The 16,753-nt window shown below is 37.0% G+C and overlaps 1 protein-coding gene across 1 annotated transcript in view; it reads left to right on the top strand.

Annotated features, from left to right (window-relative positions):
* Window positions 1-16,753, top strand: part of LOC5567644 (UDP-glucuronic acid decarboxylase 1) — a 53,162-nt gene that overhangs the window by 12,108 nt on the left and 24,301 nt on the right. Inside the window, exon 2 of the mRNA XM_021849368.1 lies at window positions 1,940-2,280. Coding sequence (XP_021705060.1) covers window positions 1,940-2,280 — 341 coding nt within the window. The remainder of the gene's footprint in view (window positions 1-1,939; window positions 2,281-16,753) is intronic.

Raw genomic sequence — 16,753 nt, 5'->3', positions numbered from 1 at the left:
CTAAGATCTACATATTATCTTCAAATGAAGCAAAATTTGTCTGATCGTGCGAAAAATGTTGCCAAAATTTTACATTTCCACGTAGTTTTGCGAAAAACTGCTAGTTTTGAATATATTACAATTAACCCTGTTTTGGATAATTTTTTGATGAAATATTAGTGTGTATTTTTCGGCAAACTTAAGTTTACGGCTGGTGTAAAGTATGCCTGTCATAAAAGTATCGATGTTTTGTGTTTTAGCCAGCGAACTTTTGCCCGACACTAGATTCGAACTCTTGCCCCACCGGTGGGACAAAAGTTCGTTTGAGACAATCAATTTTGACATTGTTATAACTAAAAATGGGTAAATATTTTGCAACAAGTTTGTTCAGCAAAATTATAGCCAATATGTTGGAGGTTCACTGTATGGTATTTGTTTTGTTTCAACTGCTATTGTTTTCCTGGAAACTTTGATTATACCACTAAAGTCGAACTTTTGCCCCACGTTACTCTATAACTCACATAAGTTAATTTATAGGTTGTTTCAGATTTTTTAACTTTTTCAATAATTCCTGGAAAAAATTCCTTTACATTTTCCCTGATGACATTCCTGGAGGAATTTATGGTGAAATTCTCCAACAATCAACTAACTGTTTCAATAATAATACTATTGATAAACAATCAGTAACTTTAATAAATTAAAGCCTGTCCACGTTAAATTTCGGACACCCAAATAACGGCAGCAAAAAAAAGTTACTCATAATTCAACAAAAACAATTGTTTATTTCAGAATAAAAGAGTTATATCTACAAAATAAACAGTTGACAAGGATGTTAATCCTTCTTTCTGTAAAATTCTCGAACTTTCTGTGGTACACCCGCCATCCGTGTCCGAAATTTATCGTGGACAGGCTTTATTTATTATTGGAAAACAACTAAACAATAAACAGATTTCGAAAATTCTAGCCAATATGCAACATTGTTTGTTTGAGCACTTTTGAAAAAAAAATCTTTTTTCGTAAATATATAGTTGCCCAAGGTCGCGGGAAAGGAAGTAACCATGGTAGATGTTGTAAATGTGAGTCTAAATAAGGAAATCGGTGGAACATTCACTGGATAACGTTCTGCAAGACTTCAGAGTTTCTCGTAAAATTCTAGAAAGAATGTTGGAATTCCTTAGGTTGTTTCGGATATAATCCTTAACTCGTTTTTCCCACGACATTGATCGATTATTTCTTTACGAAAAAAGCGTTTTTATAAAAAAAATGCTTGAACAAACAATGTTGAGTTAAATTCTAAATCGGTTGGGAAATATTTAGTTGTGTTTCAATAGTAAATTGATTGTTCACCAATAGTTTTACTATTAAATAGGAAATTGACTATTAGATCAATTTGATGAGTGTGGAATCATATTCTAGTAACTATTGCATAGTATTAATTTGATTCGGTTTGTCTCAAGTTTGTCGAAAATCAATGGAGCTTTAGAGCTACCACGGGAAAGAGAGGGTTAAGAAAGAAGTTCGTAAAATATCACTAAATGAACTTCCAAAGAAATTTTCGGAGTAATACCTGAAAGAAACCTTGGACAAATATGTATCTGAATCAAGTTGTGGTTAAATTGCTGAAGAAAATCTTGAAAATACATATTTTTATTCGAGCTGAAATACACGAGGAATACCCAGAAAAAAGGCTTAGAAATATTTTTAGAGGAATGTCTAGTCAGATTATATAAGGAAGCAAACATTTATCTTCCAGTTCCAGTTAGGTTTCTTTTTGTTATCTTGCTTCCGGTTTGGTCTCCTTTCGGTCTTTTTTTCTGACTACCGATTTCAATTTTCAAGAGATTCAGTCGCTACCAGCCCTGCGAGAGTGATAAAGATAACATTTTAGAAAAAGGTGCTAATTTGCATTTCTCTTTCGATTCTTCTCTGTTCCCTTGTTTTATGGGGTGGGATTTTGCAGTAATCTGTTTGTATAAATCGTGGGGCAGTCCAACGAGTGCCAAGCTAAGCCTTGGAATCGGTAGCGAGAATGAGCTGGAGAGTGGTTTCGAACGGGGGAGATTCGTCCCGCCGCCGAGGCATCAGGAACCTTTGGCCGAGGCCAGAGTCGGGGATGCCCCGGCTTTCGATGGTCACAATGAACAGCTGGACAGGGAGCAGGAAACGAGAATGAGCGAGCTGCACGAGGCTAAGAAGCAGATCTTGCAGTTGGAGCGTAAGATTCAGGAACTGGAAGGGCGGATACCGAGGAAGTATCCCGATGTGACGTTCCTGAACTATAAGAACCGGAAGCGAATACTGGTAAGTGGCTCCATACTTAAATATACATTTCAAGAATTCTTTCATGGAAATTCTGTATTGAGTGACACGCTGTACTCGACAATCATTTCAGTTTAGCCGTTTTCGATCGGCTTGAGTTCTATATATGATCTCTTCAAGCTTTTGAAGAGCTCAGATTCTAGAGCCAGTCGTTGGGGTACAACTTTGGGGGAAGTCATCCATGTGTTCTAACGATGGGAAACATATAGGTAGATAATGATTTGCGCTTCTCTTGTAAACACTTAACGATTTCTTTCCAAAATGTTATCTTAAGCGATGTAAGTACCATTGATGCCAATCAATAGCGTCATAAAATAACAATCTGTTCTGCTACCACAAGTAACTTAGCCACTATTTGGAAGCATTGCCACTGCCCACATTCAAGTAGGCAGAACGTGGTGTGCAAAAATTGTAGCTCATATTCCCCTAGATGATTGGCATTTTATTGGAAAACAAGATATGATCAGAGCATCAGAGAGAAATGTCTCGAAACGCTCCCTTAAATCTGAACACTTTTTAATTGGAAATAATTTACAGTGAAAAATATTTTCTCCTATAGTTGACGAATTCCATGTCAAATCGGTCAATCACAGAACTCGACCATCTTCGATTTGGATTACATTTTGCACATGTTTTTGGTTTGGTAGAATAAGTGTTTTCCACGAAAAAAAACGATCATTTTGACTCGAGAATAACTTTTGAAAATGGCCAATACATTTTTGCTAGCAACTCCGAAACTGTTGTTTTGAGAGAAAAATGTTCTATGAAGAAGTTGTAGTGAACCGTTTGGCCTACAATCAAAAAAAAAAAAAAAAATACACAAGAAAAATTCAAAAATAAAACTAAAAATTTTAAATATTAAATTACATAAAAACCCCATTTAATTTTTTTTTTCAATTTTTACCGTAGAATCTTGATAGTAAACAAATGTTTGGGACAAAGTCTCATGATGGAGAAATTTTGAGAAAAAAGTTTTTCTAACAATAACTCTTGGTCGATTTTAAAAATTCTGTTTTTTTTTCTTGTCAAAATAAATACGTTCTGGTGACCAAACCAACCTCTTTTCCGGGGTCGTAAAAGAAAATGTGGGTTATAATTATGTTTTTGAAAAATGCAACGTCTAGATGTGGAAATACTGATCCGAGATATTCGGCAAAGTTGAAGCAGGGGTTGGGAACTTTCCAAAATGGCCATAGATGACAACACTGCTTGATTGTTATCATAAGAGCCAATTATATGGGGCAGTGATATGCAAATACCAAAAAAAAATCAAGGTAACGATATCGAATGTTCAACAAATTTGAAGTAAGTGTTGCGTGCCATCCAGTCGGCCGAAGCACAAATGTTCATGTCGCTGGCAACACTGTTTAAGAAGAATAAAGAAAAGATCAAAACCATAAAACCTAATCGGACTAGAAAAATAGAATGCATAGCAACATACAGCCATTCCATGAAAAACCGATCTAGTCGTTCTCCGAATTCCGTGAAAATTTGCTAATTTGTTCCTTATCCGAAATAAGGATACACGTATTTTTGGATTTTTTGATTAGGGTGACCATTTCCGAAATAAGGTGACCAGAAAAATCGCGATTTTGCAAAATTTTTATTTTTAAAAAAATTATAACTTTTGAACCGTTCGACCGATTTTCTATCTTTTTGGACGAAATGAAGGCTAAAGATCAGGGTTGGTAACCATCGGTTTCGTCACTGACCGATGACGAAAAATTGAGAAAAATATTCAGTGCGTAAAAGATCGTCATTTTCTTTGTCTTCAATGACTAGCAAGGAGACCACGACGAAACAAAGCCGCAAAAAGTCCACGAGTAATATTTTTCGTCACTCTTCCCGTCACCCCTCCGTACTGAACCAACATAAGCTTCTAATCGTCACCGAGCGCACAATTGCAGAAAAAGAGAGTCTGAGCCACAAGCTACTAGTCAACAAGGTTTCTTGTATTAGCAATTGGGAAAGCACATCTAAAGAAGTTCAGTTAGCTCTGTCGGTAGGCGCGTGCTACTGGTAATCTAAAGGTTTTTTGTTCAACTCCGGAAGCGCGCAGATTTTTTTTTGCGAGTTCCTCTTTTGGTCGGCCTTTCAATTGGCACCGATTAGTTGTCTGCCTTTCCATTCAAGCTGAACATGTTCAACGAAAACACATACAGAGAGAAACGGCAAAGATTTTTCGTCGCGACGAGGTGCTTGGTTGCTGGTAGTTGGGCGTCTAAGTTTGCGCTGAGCTGAGGTAGTGACGAAAACTTTTTATTTTTCGTCACCGTCACTGATAGTCTGTCGAATCCGGCGACTAATAACAACCCTGCTAAAGATTTTGACTTTTCAGGAAAAATATAAAATTTCACAAAAATTGTGTTTTTTACATGAAAAAAACTCAATAGTTTCCGTTTTTTCGTGTTTTGAAGGCTTCGGGACCAAAGGGGCTATCGCTGTTCTCATTTTATCTTGAAAGTTCAGAAAATTTTACGTATACTGTCAAATTTTCAGCGATACATGTTTTTTAGTTTTTGAGATATATTTTTTTGAAAATAAAAAATCAGTCATTTTTTATCGGCACACACTGTAGGTCTCAGCGCATTAGATTTGTAATGTTTAAAAAAAATTGTAACTTTTGAACAGCTTAACCGATTTCCAATCTTTTTGTATGGAATGAAAGCTTAAAATTTCAACTATTCAGACAAAATTGAAAAATCTGATAAAAATATGTTTAAACGTGAAAAATATAAAAATTTCTTTTTTTTTTTTTCAAAGTTTTCTATTTTTTCTGAAAAGTTAAGATCTTAGCTTTCATTCCATAAAAAAGATTGGAAATCGGTTGAGCTGTTCAAAACTTATGATTATTTTTAAACATTACAAATCTAATGCGCTGAGAGTGTGTGCCGATGAAAAATGACTGATTTTTTATTTTCAAAAAAATATATCTCAAAAACTAAAAACCATACATCGCTGAAAATTTGACAGTTTACGTAAAATTTTCTGAACTTTTAAGAAAAAATGAGAGCAGCAATAGCCCCTTTGGTCCCGAGGCCTTCAAAACACAAAAAACGGAAACTATTGAGTTTTTTCATGTAAAAAACACATTTTTTGTGAAATTTTATATTTTTTCTGAAAAGTCAAAATCTTTAGCCTTCATTTCGTCCAAAAAGATTGAAAATCGGTCAAACGAATCAAAAGTTATATTTTTTTTAAAAATAAAAATTTTGCAAAATCGCGATTTTTCTGGTCACCCTATTTCGGAAATGGTCACCCTAATCAAAAAATCCAAAAATACGTGTATCCTTATTTCGGATAAGGAACAAAATAGCAAATTTGCACGGAATTCGGAGACCCACTAGATCGGTTTTTCATGGAATGGCTGCATAGCAATACTCTTCAACTGTAATCCAGTTTTTCATGAACGGTACAAAATTTTGTCGTAGCTGGAAACACTGCTCAAGTAAAATTGCGCCACCAGACAGTCCAGTGTGCAGGAAACATTTGTTTCGCGGATAGCTCATGATCCTGACCATTCAGAAAGATAGCGTCTTCGGCAAAGTTGTTCAGTAGATCAAAGACTATCATTATTCTAGTTAAGAGATTAAAGATTTTTCCACCAGGTGGCGCTTTTTTGTTTCGTGGATATCTCTGGATCCGTACCACTTAGAGGTTACCGAACCAAGAGGTTCGAGTTTTTGCCGTCAGGTTGCGCCAGTGCGCATACAATTTTTATTTGCAAATATATTAGGTTCCTGACATCTTAGAAAAATGACGCAAACTTTTTCAGTATGTATGTTCAAGCCATGCAATTCAATAGTTTGCCCCCAGCCAGCACTAGTGAGTATGAGTTTTTGCCAATAATCCCGAACTTCTTGGCTGGAAAAAACAATTTTTACGAAGACGCCATCTTTCTAAATAGTCAGGATCACAAGATATCTTCAAAATAAAAATTTCATGCTCACTAGTATCACTTAGTGGCAAAATCTCGAATCTCTCTGGTAGAATAATTATAGATCTTGGGCTACTGAAAAGCTCTGCCGAAAATTTTAAAATGATAGCGCTTGAGCTACTGAACCACTTTGCTGAAGGCGCCATCTTTCTAAGTGGCCAGGATCCTGAGATAATCGCCAAGCAATAGTTTTATGCTCACTAGCGCCGCCTGGTGGTAGAATTCCGCATTCCAATGACCACCACATGTTAGCCCTTAATCTACTGAACAATTTTGCTGAACATCGACCCTCTATTTTAAAAAGAAAAAAAAAAGACAATTTACATCGTCTTCAGCCAAAGGCTGCACAGACTGAACAATCACTAACATTAGGCAACCGAAGACACGGAACACCCAGTAGACCAGTGAAGAAGTTTTCGTTTTACGAAAAGTTTCCGCCGACTGGAGCGGGAATCGAACCCTCGCTTCGTGACACAATACGCCTAAACGACTGATGCCGCTAATCGCTCGGCCACAGGGCACAATATTTTGAATACTTTTGAACATATTTATGAATCATAGAAACGGTCGTTAATCTGGATTTTGGTCGTAAAAAGAACCATCGTAAAAAAAGGTCGTAAAAAGAGATTGGAGTGTACTGGATTTCTTTTAAAGGACCGCTGGTAGAAATCATTTGAAAATATCGAAGGTAATTCATATTTAGGCAAATGTCTTCAAGGATATCGAAAGAGTTCTAAAATAATCCTGAATTGAATTCCTCAAATAAATCATAATGTGACCTTTTTTAAAATCTTGGAGAAATTTCTTTAAGTGGTTCTTGAAAAAAACATTCTACGATATATCTGTTAAGCAATCATTAGAAAAAAAACTAGAGAAATGCTTGAAGTGAAACTCTTGGAAGTTCGTGGACATAAATTTGGTGAAATTTTTGGATAAAATCATGGTAGAACTCTTGGGGAGTCTTCTGTTCGGGTACTTGAACAATTTCTTAGAGGAACTCTTAAACTACTTGGAGGATGCCCTGGAAAAAATCTCAGCCTAACTGAATTCTGAGATGATTGTGACCTTTACTTGTTTACTTTTGTTCGGAAATGATACGCTGAAAAGTTTCATTTGGGACAAGAAACATTTTTTTTAGAATGTTTTTCATTGAAATTTCCCATCTCGCGATGTATAAACGGTTGGTAGTAAACATAATTGCCTATATTGAGACAAAATTCCATTAAATTAAAAATTAGCAATTTTTTTCAATCGATTTTCAATATTGAAGTTTTTTTTTTCAGTGTAGGCCACAAAGTGTAAAACAAAAGCTCCTATTTTGATTTGTAATTCACATGGCTACAAATATTCATGTTCCTCGTTTTGATTTTAAATAAAATGATGCATTCACCGACTGCTGAACAAAAATCATCCAGTTTTATGATGATTTTATGGTACAAAATACATTCATACTTTCAAATCATGATTATATTCGATCATGCTTTCGTAATCTAAATTATTATACCCAGGCTTGATGATACTCCTCAACATCATCAGAGTTCGCTGACATACTCTAGAGCAGCGTGCTTCCTAAGTAGAGAGGCAACGAAAATTGAGCGAAGAAGATGCAGCACAAAACACACCAGAGTAAAATTCCATCAAAAAAGAAAGCTCTCACAACTCCCCGAGGACTGCCTTGTTCGGGCGGAACGCTCACGAATTCTGCATCAATAACGGCGCCGGCCACGTGACTGGAAACATGGTGTGATTGGAGGAAAAAATGTTAGTTTGTAACCTTTGCTATTTGGAGACCGTGTTTACCTCTGCCTGCATCTCCACAAAGGTTACTGGAAGGGATGTTTGTTAGTGGGGAGGTTCGTTGGGTCACTCGATTAGACTTTGATAAATAATTATAACAATTATAAATATAATATTTTTTGTTAATATGACACATTTCCAAACGGAATAAAATAAATGCCGACACTGGAAAATTACCAACTATTCAAAGTTTATTGAACAATACATGAGGGCAACATTCTTTTCGCTGTCAGGCCAAACGCGTTATCAAAATTTACTCATTACAAAAGAAAAAAAAACGAACTCTATTAATTAAACCATTGTAGAACACTCTTATGCCGACACTCACAGTGACGAACCATTCAAAGTTTGTTGAATAAAATGAACCTTTAGTAAGTCAACGCCTATAGTGCCAAATTACAAAAAACAATAATAAAGGAGAAAGCTGTACCGTAAAACGGGGTATTTTTGATAATGCGGGTAACTTTGATAGTGCGTTACCCACCACATACTAAACGAAATGTCATAATTTCTGTTAATCGGTTAAGCAAAACGAATGCAAAACTAGAGAATATTAGTATGACACTTTATGTAAGAGCTATTTTCATTTGAATCGAGAACATTGTGCGGCCCGTGAAGAGCTTTAAGACTCTTCTCATATCTGGCCCTTTCACTGCTCTAGAAACTTGTTTGAACATTCCAAGGTTGATCATTAAAAATAAAGATTCTTCAATTTAATGCTGTTTTATTTTGAAGATTCTTCAACTTTTTTGAATCTTTCTAAATTTGCTTGATTTTTTGTTGTTGTTTTGTTGCAAATGTTCCATTTGCAAAAAAGCTTAATTTTATGAGGATGTTGCCAATGTAATTTTCTTTTTCAACATTTATATCAAAGTCGACAACGACAATGAATTTATTTCAAGTTCGAACTAATGTTGTCTACAAAAAGTTTAAGGCATATCTCAATAAATAATCAAGCAAGAATCATATTCCTGAGCATGAATTTTAAACACGAAATTGGCCAGATTAGTATCTTATAGAATTAAATTCTCACATAAATTTCCGGACCAGCTTAGGCAGGATTCACACAAAATGTTGAACAAGATTATCAGAGAATCATATTATGATTTAACAGAATGCTAGATAATCATGCCACCAAATGCATGATATTATTTTAGAAAGATACACAATACTTAATAAATGTCTTGTAGAATCCTGAGTAGGACATACTTCTCCAGATTCTAAAACAGGATTTTTGAATAAGTTGAAGATGGGAGTCTGACAAAATTCTGAGGACAATTTTCACAGAATGCTATGCAGAATAAACGCAAAATTTAGGACTTCAATCTTAGACAACTCTGAACAAGATTTTCAAATAATACTAGAAAAAATTAAAACAAAATTTTCCCATAGAATCTTTGGAATAATTTTTACAAAGTCTTGGAAAATATTCTCACAGGATTGAAGGTGGAATTTCCAAAAACTTTGGCTGTATTGAAGCAAAACCATGAGCACAATTACCACAATATTCCTAATTATTGGACGCAGTGGGTAGAAGGCTCTACAGACATGAAAAATGAGCACAATCACAGAAGAAAATGTCTGTTTTAAAGTTCTTCATAAGGAATTGTTTCTTAGATTTGGCCCGCGATTCAAAAAGGTTGGACAGGCCTGGTTTAGGGTCTGTTTGAGAAATTTCTGAAAGAATATTCGAGGGATTCATGACAAAATATCTGGTGTCAGTCAAGCATGGAAAAATTCACTCACTCACCCGAACGCTACCGATAAAATATCTGCAAAGTATCTGCTGCCACCGAATGTTCAATGACTGCCGAACGCTACTAGGGTGAGCGCAATCCCGACGAATCGTAAACGATTGAGATAAACCGAAAATAAAAAGATATACGGATCGGAGAGAGCACCTATCCTCTCTTAAATTGGAGACACGAAAGAACGCGTTCGCCATTCGATCACTGAAAGCTTCCTGCGAAATGTACAGATTTTGCGTTCACTGAAACATTTCGCCTTGTGTACTACCAGCCAGTGAACGCTCTTCAGCTCTCAAATACGAATGCCACTCGTGCGGAATCGGAATGTAAAGAATCATTCGCTACAGCAATCGGATGCCTTCGGCACAAGGAGTCGGTAGTGAATCATTCTGTTGCCGTTTTTGTCTAACTTGTCGCTCGGCGAACAAGAAGAAAGCGCATTGGAAATTGAAACACTCAGCTTGGTCGGAGAAACGGCAATCTCGCTCTTGACCGCTTGTGGATGTGAGCGAGAGAAATGCAATATTCGAGTGAATGTTTCCCATGCTTGGTGTCAGTAGCGCAACCAGGATTTGGTTCTAGGGGGGGTTTTGTAAATTTTAAAATATATTTGACAAGATTTTTTTCATGAAAAAATCGAGTTGAAGAATTAAAGTATGATTTAGAAATTGCATACTTAAATAAAATTAGAAAACATTACAATAAATTAGCGTGATGCTATACAGCTGCTCTCTTTCTGTGTAGTCCCTTAAATATGTTTTCGAGTTTATCAACAAGGAGAATGGCTTCGACAACAATCTTCAAGCGCAGAGATTTGCAATAAAAATCATTGAAAACTAATTGTCAGATTTTACAGGAGTGCAAAGGTCAAAAATTAATTCTGCTTTCATTGTGGCGATTTTATGTCCAAACATGTGATACAGCTCTTCCGGGAAGCTCACAAGATTGATCAGAGCAACGATGGACGGTGTGCAAAACTGCGTGAAGATCTCGGGCGAACACTCCAGTTCGTTCGAGTCTCGGCGGGGACTACGACAGGGCGACGGACTTTCGTGCCTGTTGTTCAATATTGCGCTTGAAGGTGTCATGCGGAGAGCCGGACTTAACAGTCGAGGCACGATTTTCACGAGATCCGGTCAATTTGTTTGCTTCGCGGACGACATGGATATTATTGGGAGAAAATTTGAAACGGTGGCAGATTTGTTCACCCGCCTGAAACGCGAAGCAACAAGAGTCGGGCTAATGGTGAATGCGTCGAAAACAAAGTACATGCTGGTTGGTGGAACTGAGCGCGACAGGGCCCGCCTAGGAAGCAGTGTTACGATAGACGGGGATACCTTCGAGGTGGTGGACGAGTTCGTCTACCTCGGATCCTTGTTGACGGCTGACAACAATGTTAGTCGGGAAATACGTAGGCGCATCATCAGCGGAAGTCGTGCCTACTATGGGCTCCAGAAGAAACTGCGGTCTAGAAAGATTCACCCCCGCACCAAATGCACGATGTACAAAACGCTCATAAGACTGGTAGTCCTCTATGGGCATGAGGCGTGGACTATGCTCGAGGAGGACTTGCAAGCTCTTGGGGTTTTCGAACGCCGAGTGCTAAGGACGATCTTCGGCGGCGTACAGGAGAACGGCGTGTGGCGGCGAAGGATGAACCACGAGCTCGTTCAACTCTACGGCGAACGCAGTATCGTGAAGGCAGCTAAAGCTGGAAGGATACGCTGGGCAGGGCATGTTGCAAGAATGCCGGACAACAACCCTGTAAAGATGGTGTTCGCTACGAATCCGGTCAGAACAAGAAGGCGTGGGGCGCAGCGAGCTAGGTGGATTGACCAGGTGCACCAGGACCTGGAAAGCGTGGGTCACAGTCGAGGATGGAGAGAAGCGGCGATGAACCGAGTGATATGGCGAAATATTGTTGGCGAGGCTTTATCAAGATAATTGATGTAAAGCCAAATAAGTATGTGATAACACCTTAAAACAACTATTAAACCTTAATTTTTGGATGCCTTTGAAAATCGTGATTCATTTACTATTGTAGTGGGACGCCAATGCATCCATATTTCTAATAGACAAATCCGAGTAATATTTTTCTAACATTTTTTGAATGAACACCCTCATCACCCTTAACACTCAATCCATACATACCTAATCTCAAAATTGTCATAAGTTCCTAATGGGTCCGAAATGATTCTACCGGCAGCTAAATACTTCAAGAGCATTCGAAAATTTTCCTCCTGTCTAATTATCTATAAAGATCAAAGAATTGGTATACTTTAAAGGTCGCCAAATTTGGCAAAATGCTTGAGCAACTATAAGAATTTTGATATTTCGGATGCTGCAGCAATGAAAAGGTTCTGAAGGTTTAGCAAACTGTAGACACAACGCCTTCTGTTTGTTTTTAAAAGAGGCTTGAAAATTTCGTAAAGAGAGGCTTGAAAATTCGCAGATGTTTTTATAAAACTTCCTGAAAAGCTTATGAAGTTTAAAAAATAAAACTTAGATCAAAATAAATGTGAAAATCATTGACATTCCTAGTGTTCCTACGAATCAAACTAAGTTACTGCTCTGTGTTGAATTTCTAAAAGATACTTGGCAACCCTTAATTTTTTTTCGGCTCTGGGGGGGGTTTCGACCCCCAAAACCCCCCCTTGGTTGCGCCACTGTCTGGTGTCATTGTTAGAAAAAATCCAGATTATATTTTTCTTGAACGAAATTCCCGAAGGAATTCCTTGGAAAGTTCGTAAAAAACACTATTACACTTAGAACCCCTGATAAAAATTTCGGAGTAATATCTGAAAGAAACTTTAAACAAAAAAACAAACTTTATTTCTAGTGAAATTCCTAAAGAAAATCACGAAAAAATACATACACATTACAATGCTTGTCTTAATGTTACGAGGAATTATCAGAAAACAAATCTTAGAATTTTCTGGTCAGATTATTTGAGAAATTATTACGCAATTTTAAGATTGAAGATTTAAGATTGAAGATTAATAAGATACGTCATCATTAAAAAAGTTGAACCATTCAAAGGTTATTTTGGTAATGATAAGAAAGCTATGTCTAATGAATTTATATTTAATAAGAATAAAGGTTTATGCCGAAACTTATAGACTGATAGAAGTTTAAAAAAGGTCCATTCACTATTGAATCTTCTTAATTTAATGCAGTTGGATGTAAATAAGTAAAATAGTCATGAAAATTTATGATGAAAAACAAAAAAAAAATATCTTTAAGAAAACGTAACTACGTCGACATTCATAATGTTGAACTATTCAAAGGTTTTTCTTAGTAAGTAATGACGAAAAAAGAAAGGTATATGTCTATTTTTTTATACAGAAGGAGAGTTTATGAAGATACTTGAAGTGACGAACCATCCATAGTTTGTTTGAAAAATACAAAAACGTAACGTTGCCTCGATACCAATGTGTGATCATAAGCATGGAACGAGCTCACCAGTTTATCATCCATCCTCGACTGAATATATTTTCGCACTCGCGCAACGTGAACCGGATACTATTGATCATTGTTTCCATCGCTAGCTCCACACAGGAACATGGAACAGAATCAAAAGACCATACACTACCCCACTGCCCAGCAAATCGCGCGCATCGCCGACGACAAATGCCAAAAAAACACGATTGTTTGGGCTTCCCGGAAGCACTCATTGAACGAAAAATTCCTGGTGTAATTCCTAAACGAGTTCAAGAGGGAATCTAGAAGTGCCATGTTACGGTAAAAATGTGGGTTTTCCGGGGGTTCACAGCCAAATTCTTCAGAGCAGCTCGCAAACTCCGTTGTGTGGGTGCGAATCAGCTTAAAGCTTGAATTTGTTCAATTATTAGGATTACAATTACGAACATTTCTTTATAGGTTACTTACATAATTTGGTTTGAGGCATAATCTTGGATAATTATTCACTCGTAACATCTGCATGTATTTTCCTGAGATTATAACATTTAGGTTAGAATATTGAATTTCAATAGCCTTTACTAACTTACTGTGATATCTGCTGTGATGATTAGTTTAGTTTAGTTCATTTTAATTTATTTTAGTATTTTAAGAAGTAGCTGTAAGTAGATTTATAGATATCAATAAATTAGATCAATTATTAAATCACACTACCGTCAACGTACCAGTACCCGCTCATGTTCCAGTAGCCCGCTCACGGGCTTAGAAAGTAAAGTAATTTGAGTAAATACACAAAAAAAATGTCCACAGTATAATTCAATCTGACGATTTGAACCGCATAGCGACTAAAGTTTTCAAATTTACTTTGTGCAAATTTCTCTTTTTTCAGTGTGAGCGGGCTACTGGAGCATGAGCGGATACTGGGGCACTGATGGTATCTCAAATTACACTGGCATGGCTTTGCACCTCACTACTATTCATTCTAGTGCTCAGTATATTTCTCTCTTACTAATTCTATGTCATATCTTTCCGTCAAATTCAGTCCTAATTGCAATGTCATCACTGGGCAGTGTTGGCAGCAACATGCCATTTTAGACGAATACTTGAAGAAATCTATATAAATATTCCAGTTAATTCGTAGCTAGAATTCCTATTCCAATTAGTGAAGCAATCGTTTTCTTTTTAAATATAAGGATTCATAGATCAATTTTTGGAGCATTGAAGAATTGAAGAATTGAAGAATTGAAGAAAAAATGGGTTCTTTAAAACAAGCAGTTGGCGCCAAACGATGAAAAAACACGGCACCGCTCAAACGTCAAATAATGAACTCGTGCATCGGTCCATAGCTGTGTATTGCGATAAAATAGCAACCTCAGCACTATAACATCAAGGTCAAAGAGAGAAATTCACGAGATCTGTGACATTGAGGGACCCCATCATGACGTACATCATAGCATTGCGCCCAGCGACCAAAATATCTACAAACCTTAAGGCTACTCAATTTTAGGTTTCATCTAATTAATGCGCCACATTAGATGTTGTGCTCGCTCTATGATAGTGCTAAGTATGTCTCAAGTGCCAGAGCCCCGGCATCTAACACAGTTGGAGCGTGAAGGTTGCGTCAAACCCAACCTGTGACCGCAAGTATAAGTGGTCCAACGTTGGCAGACGAAGCAGCAAAAAGTTTGATAGTTAATCTGAGAGGTAGCCAGACAGATTGCTTACAAATGGACGGTTATTTTTCACACGTTGATTTCTCCGGTTCACTCAGGGGAGGTTTTCCAAACGACATTAAGGTGAATTTTGTAATTTGTAACCGGAATGTTCAAGGTCAGCAAACCTACACCTAAAGCAATTCGTAGGGCCACAGTAAACGAGTTTGATCGAATCTTATTGATGCCCCGAAACGCAGCCCTTGATTCAACCAGCCAATGAACCGTGACAGCTTTTGTTCGTAGTGGAATTTTGGGCAGGTGACCCCATCTTAAGCAACTTGGCTCTGACCATAATTAGGATAGTTTCATATCTTCTCATAAGCATTGATTGAAGGGACCATCGAGTTACGTAACAGAACACAAAATCAGTGCAACTGCAATCCAAGAGACCATCGAAGTAGCCATGAAAACCAACTTTTACTATGGTTCTATAACCCGATATAGAGATACGGAATTATCAGTCCAAAACAAGAAACATGAAAAAAAGTTCATAATGCTTGAATATGGTAAAAAATACGCATCAAATGCATCAATGCCTACCAATTAAATAAGGGTTTTTTAGGTTTTAGCCGTCATTTGTTCTAGATCGAATCACTATGTACCGATGCCTTATCCTGGTTTTCTACTATGATTCTGTTGCTGAAGTTTACATTGTTATAAGTTTTTTATACCAACGCCTTTTTATTACTGAACAGGTGGCACACTAGTCCCAAAAGAACAGATTTCAATCAAACAAAATTCATTTGTAACAGTACAAAACTTAAATTATACCACGCTATTTAAAACACAGTCAGTATTATGAAAATCCACTAATATTTGGTTGTTCATACAAAAATCGATAAAAATACGTGGAAAAATAGAGCAATTTTCATAATTTTTTAACATTGCACTCAGACTTATAAGGGAACATACTGTTACACTGAAAGAGAAAACACATTACTCGTTGTTGTAAAAAGTAGGGATGGCCTACTTGCCCCAAACTCCGCTAGTTCCGAGAAACAAAGCGATCCCAAACAGTTGATCTCTCGATTTCAGAAAGCATGGTGTTTGAACGTCGCTAATGTTGCGGAATAGATTTTTTATTAGCTTTAGTGGGTTCGCTCGAGGTCTACATATTTTCACCAAAAAAAAAACTTGTAGAGTCATAAGGTGTTGAGATGGATACCTACCACTTTGTCGGAGTGTAATATGTGCTTATTTGTTGCGCAAACATGATTAGCCACATTGAGAGCCATTTGTGTCCACAGATCCGCGTGCGTGATGGATGGCAGTGAAGTATAGATAGATAGATAGCATGCAAACGTAAGAAAGATGTAATGATAATTATTTCTTCACTTCTCCGCCACTACTGCTACTGACTGTGTGATAATTATTGTGTTCAGATTGGACTGTCAAATCTAAAGAGTGCAATCAGTTTCAATTTCTAGCACTATCCGACCAAGACTGTTTTCTATGCTTTTTGTTTTACTCGACAAAATAGCAACAATCCGTAACACGGATTGGGCAGTTCAAATCAGAATTAAAGTACATTCCGCCCTCTTCCAACGACCGTTTGTGTGTCGTAAAAAAAATCGGCCGTTAAAATACTTTGGAAGCACATATATCGCGAAAGAAGCATCAAACGCAATTTTTATTGTAGCTTTGAGCACTAGCAGACAAAACATAAGAAGATCGACTTCGTAGGTCTGTTGTTTCAGCAGATTAGTGCCCTTGAAATCGTGAGTAGAGCCGTAAAACGGCGTTTGTGACAGCCATTTTTGGATTCCGCCTTTTTTGGTTATAATATTGTTGATAATAAAAAAATACAACGTCATTGAAGCATGGTTTGAAAACTCTCCGAA

Source organism: Aedes aegypti, chromosome 3 (genome assembly GCF_002204515.2).
Source record: "Aedes aegypti strain LVP_AGWG chromosome 3, AaegL5.0 Primary Assembly, whole genome shotgun sequence".
NCBI classification, from domain to species: domain Eukaryota; kingdom Metazoa; phylum Arthropoda; class Insecta; order Diptera; family Culicidae; genus Aedes; species Aedes aegypti.
Note: the sequence above shows the minus strand (reverse complement) of the source record. Positions and strands in the feature narration are given on the sequence as shown.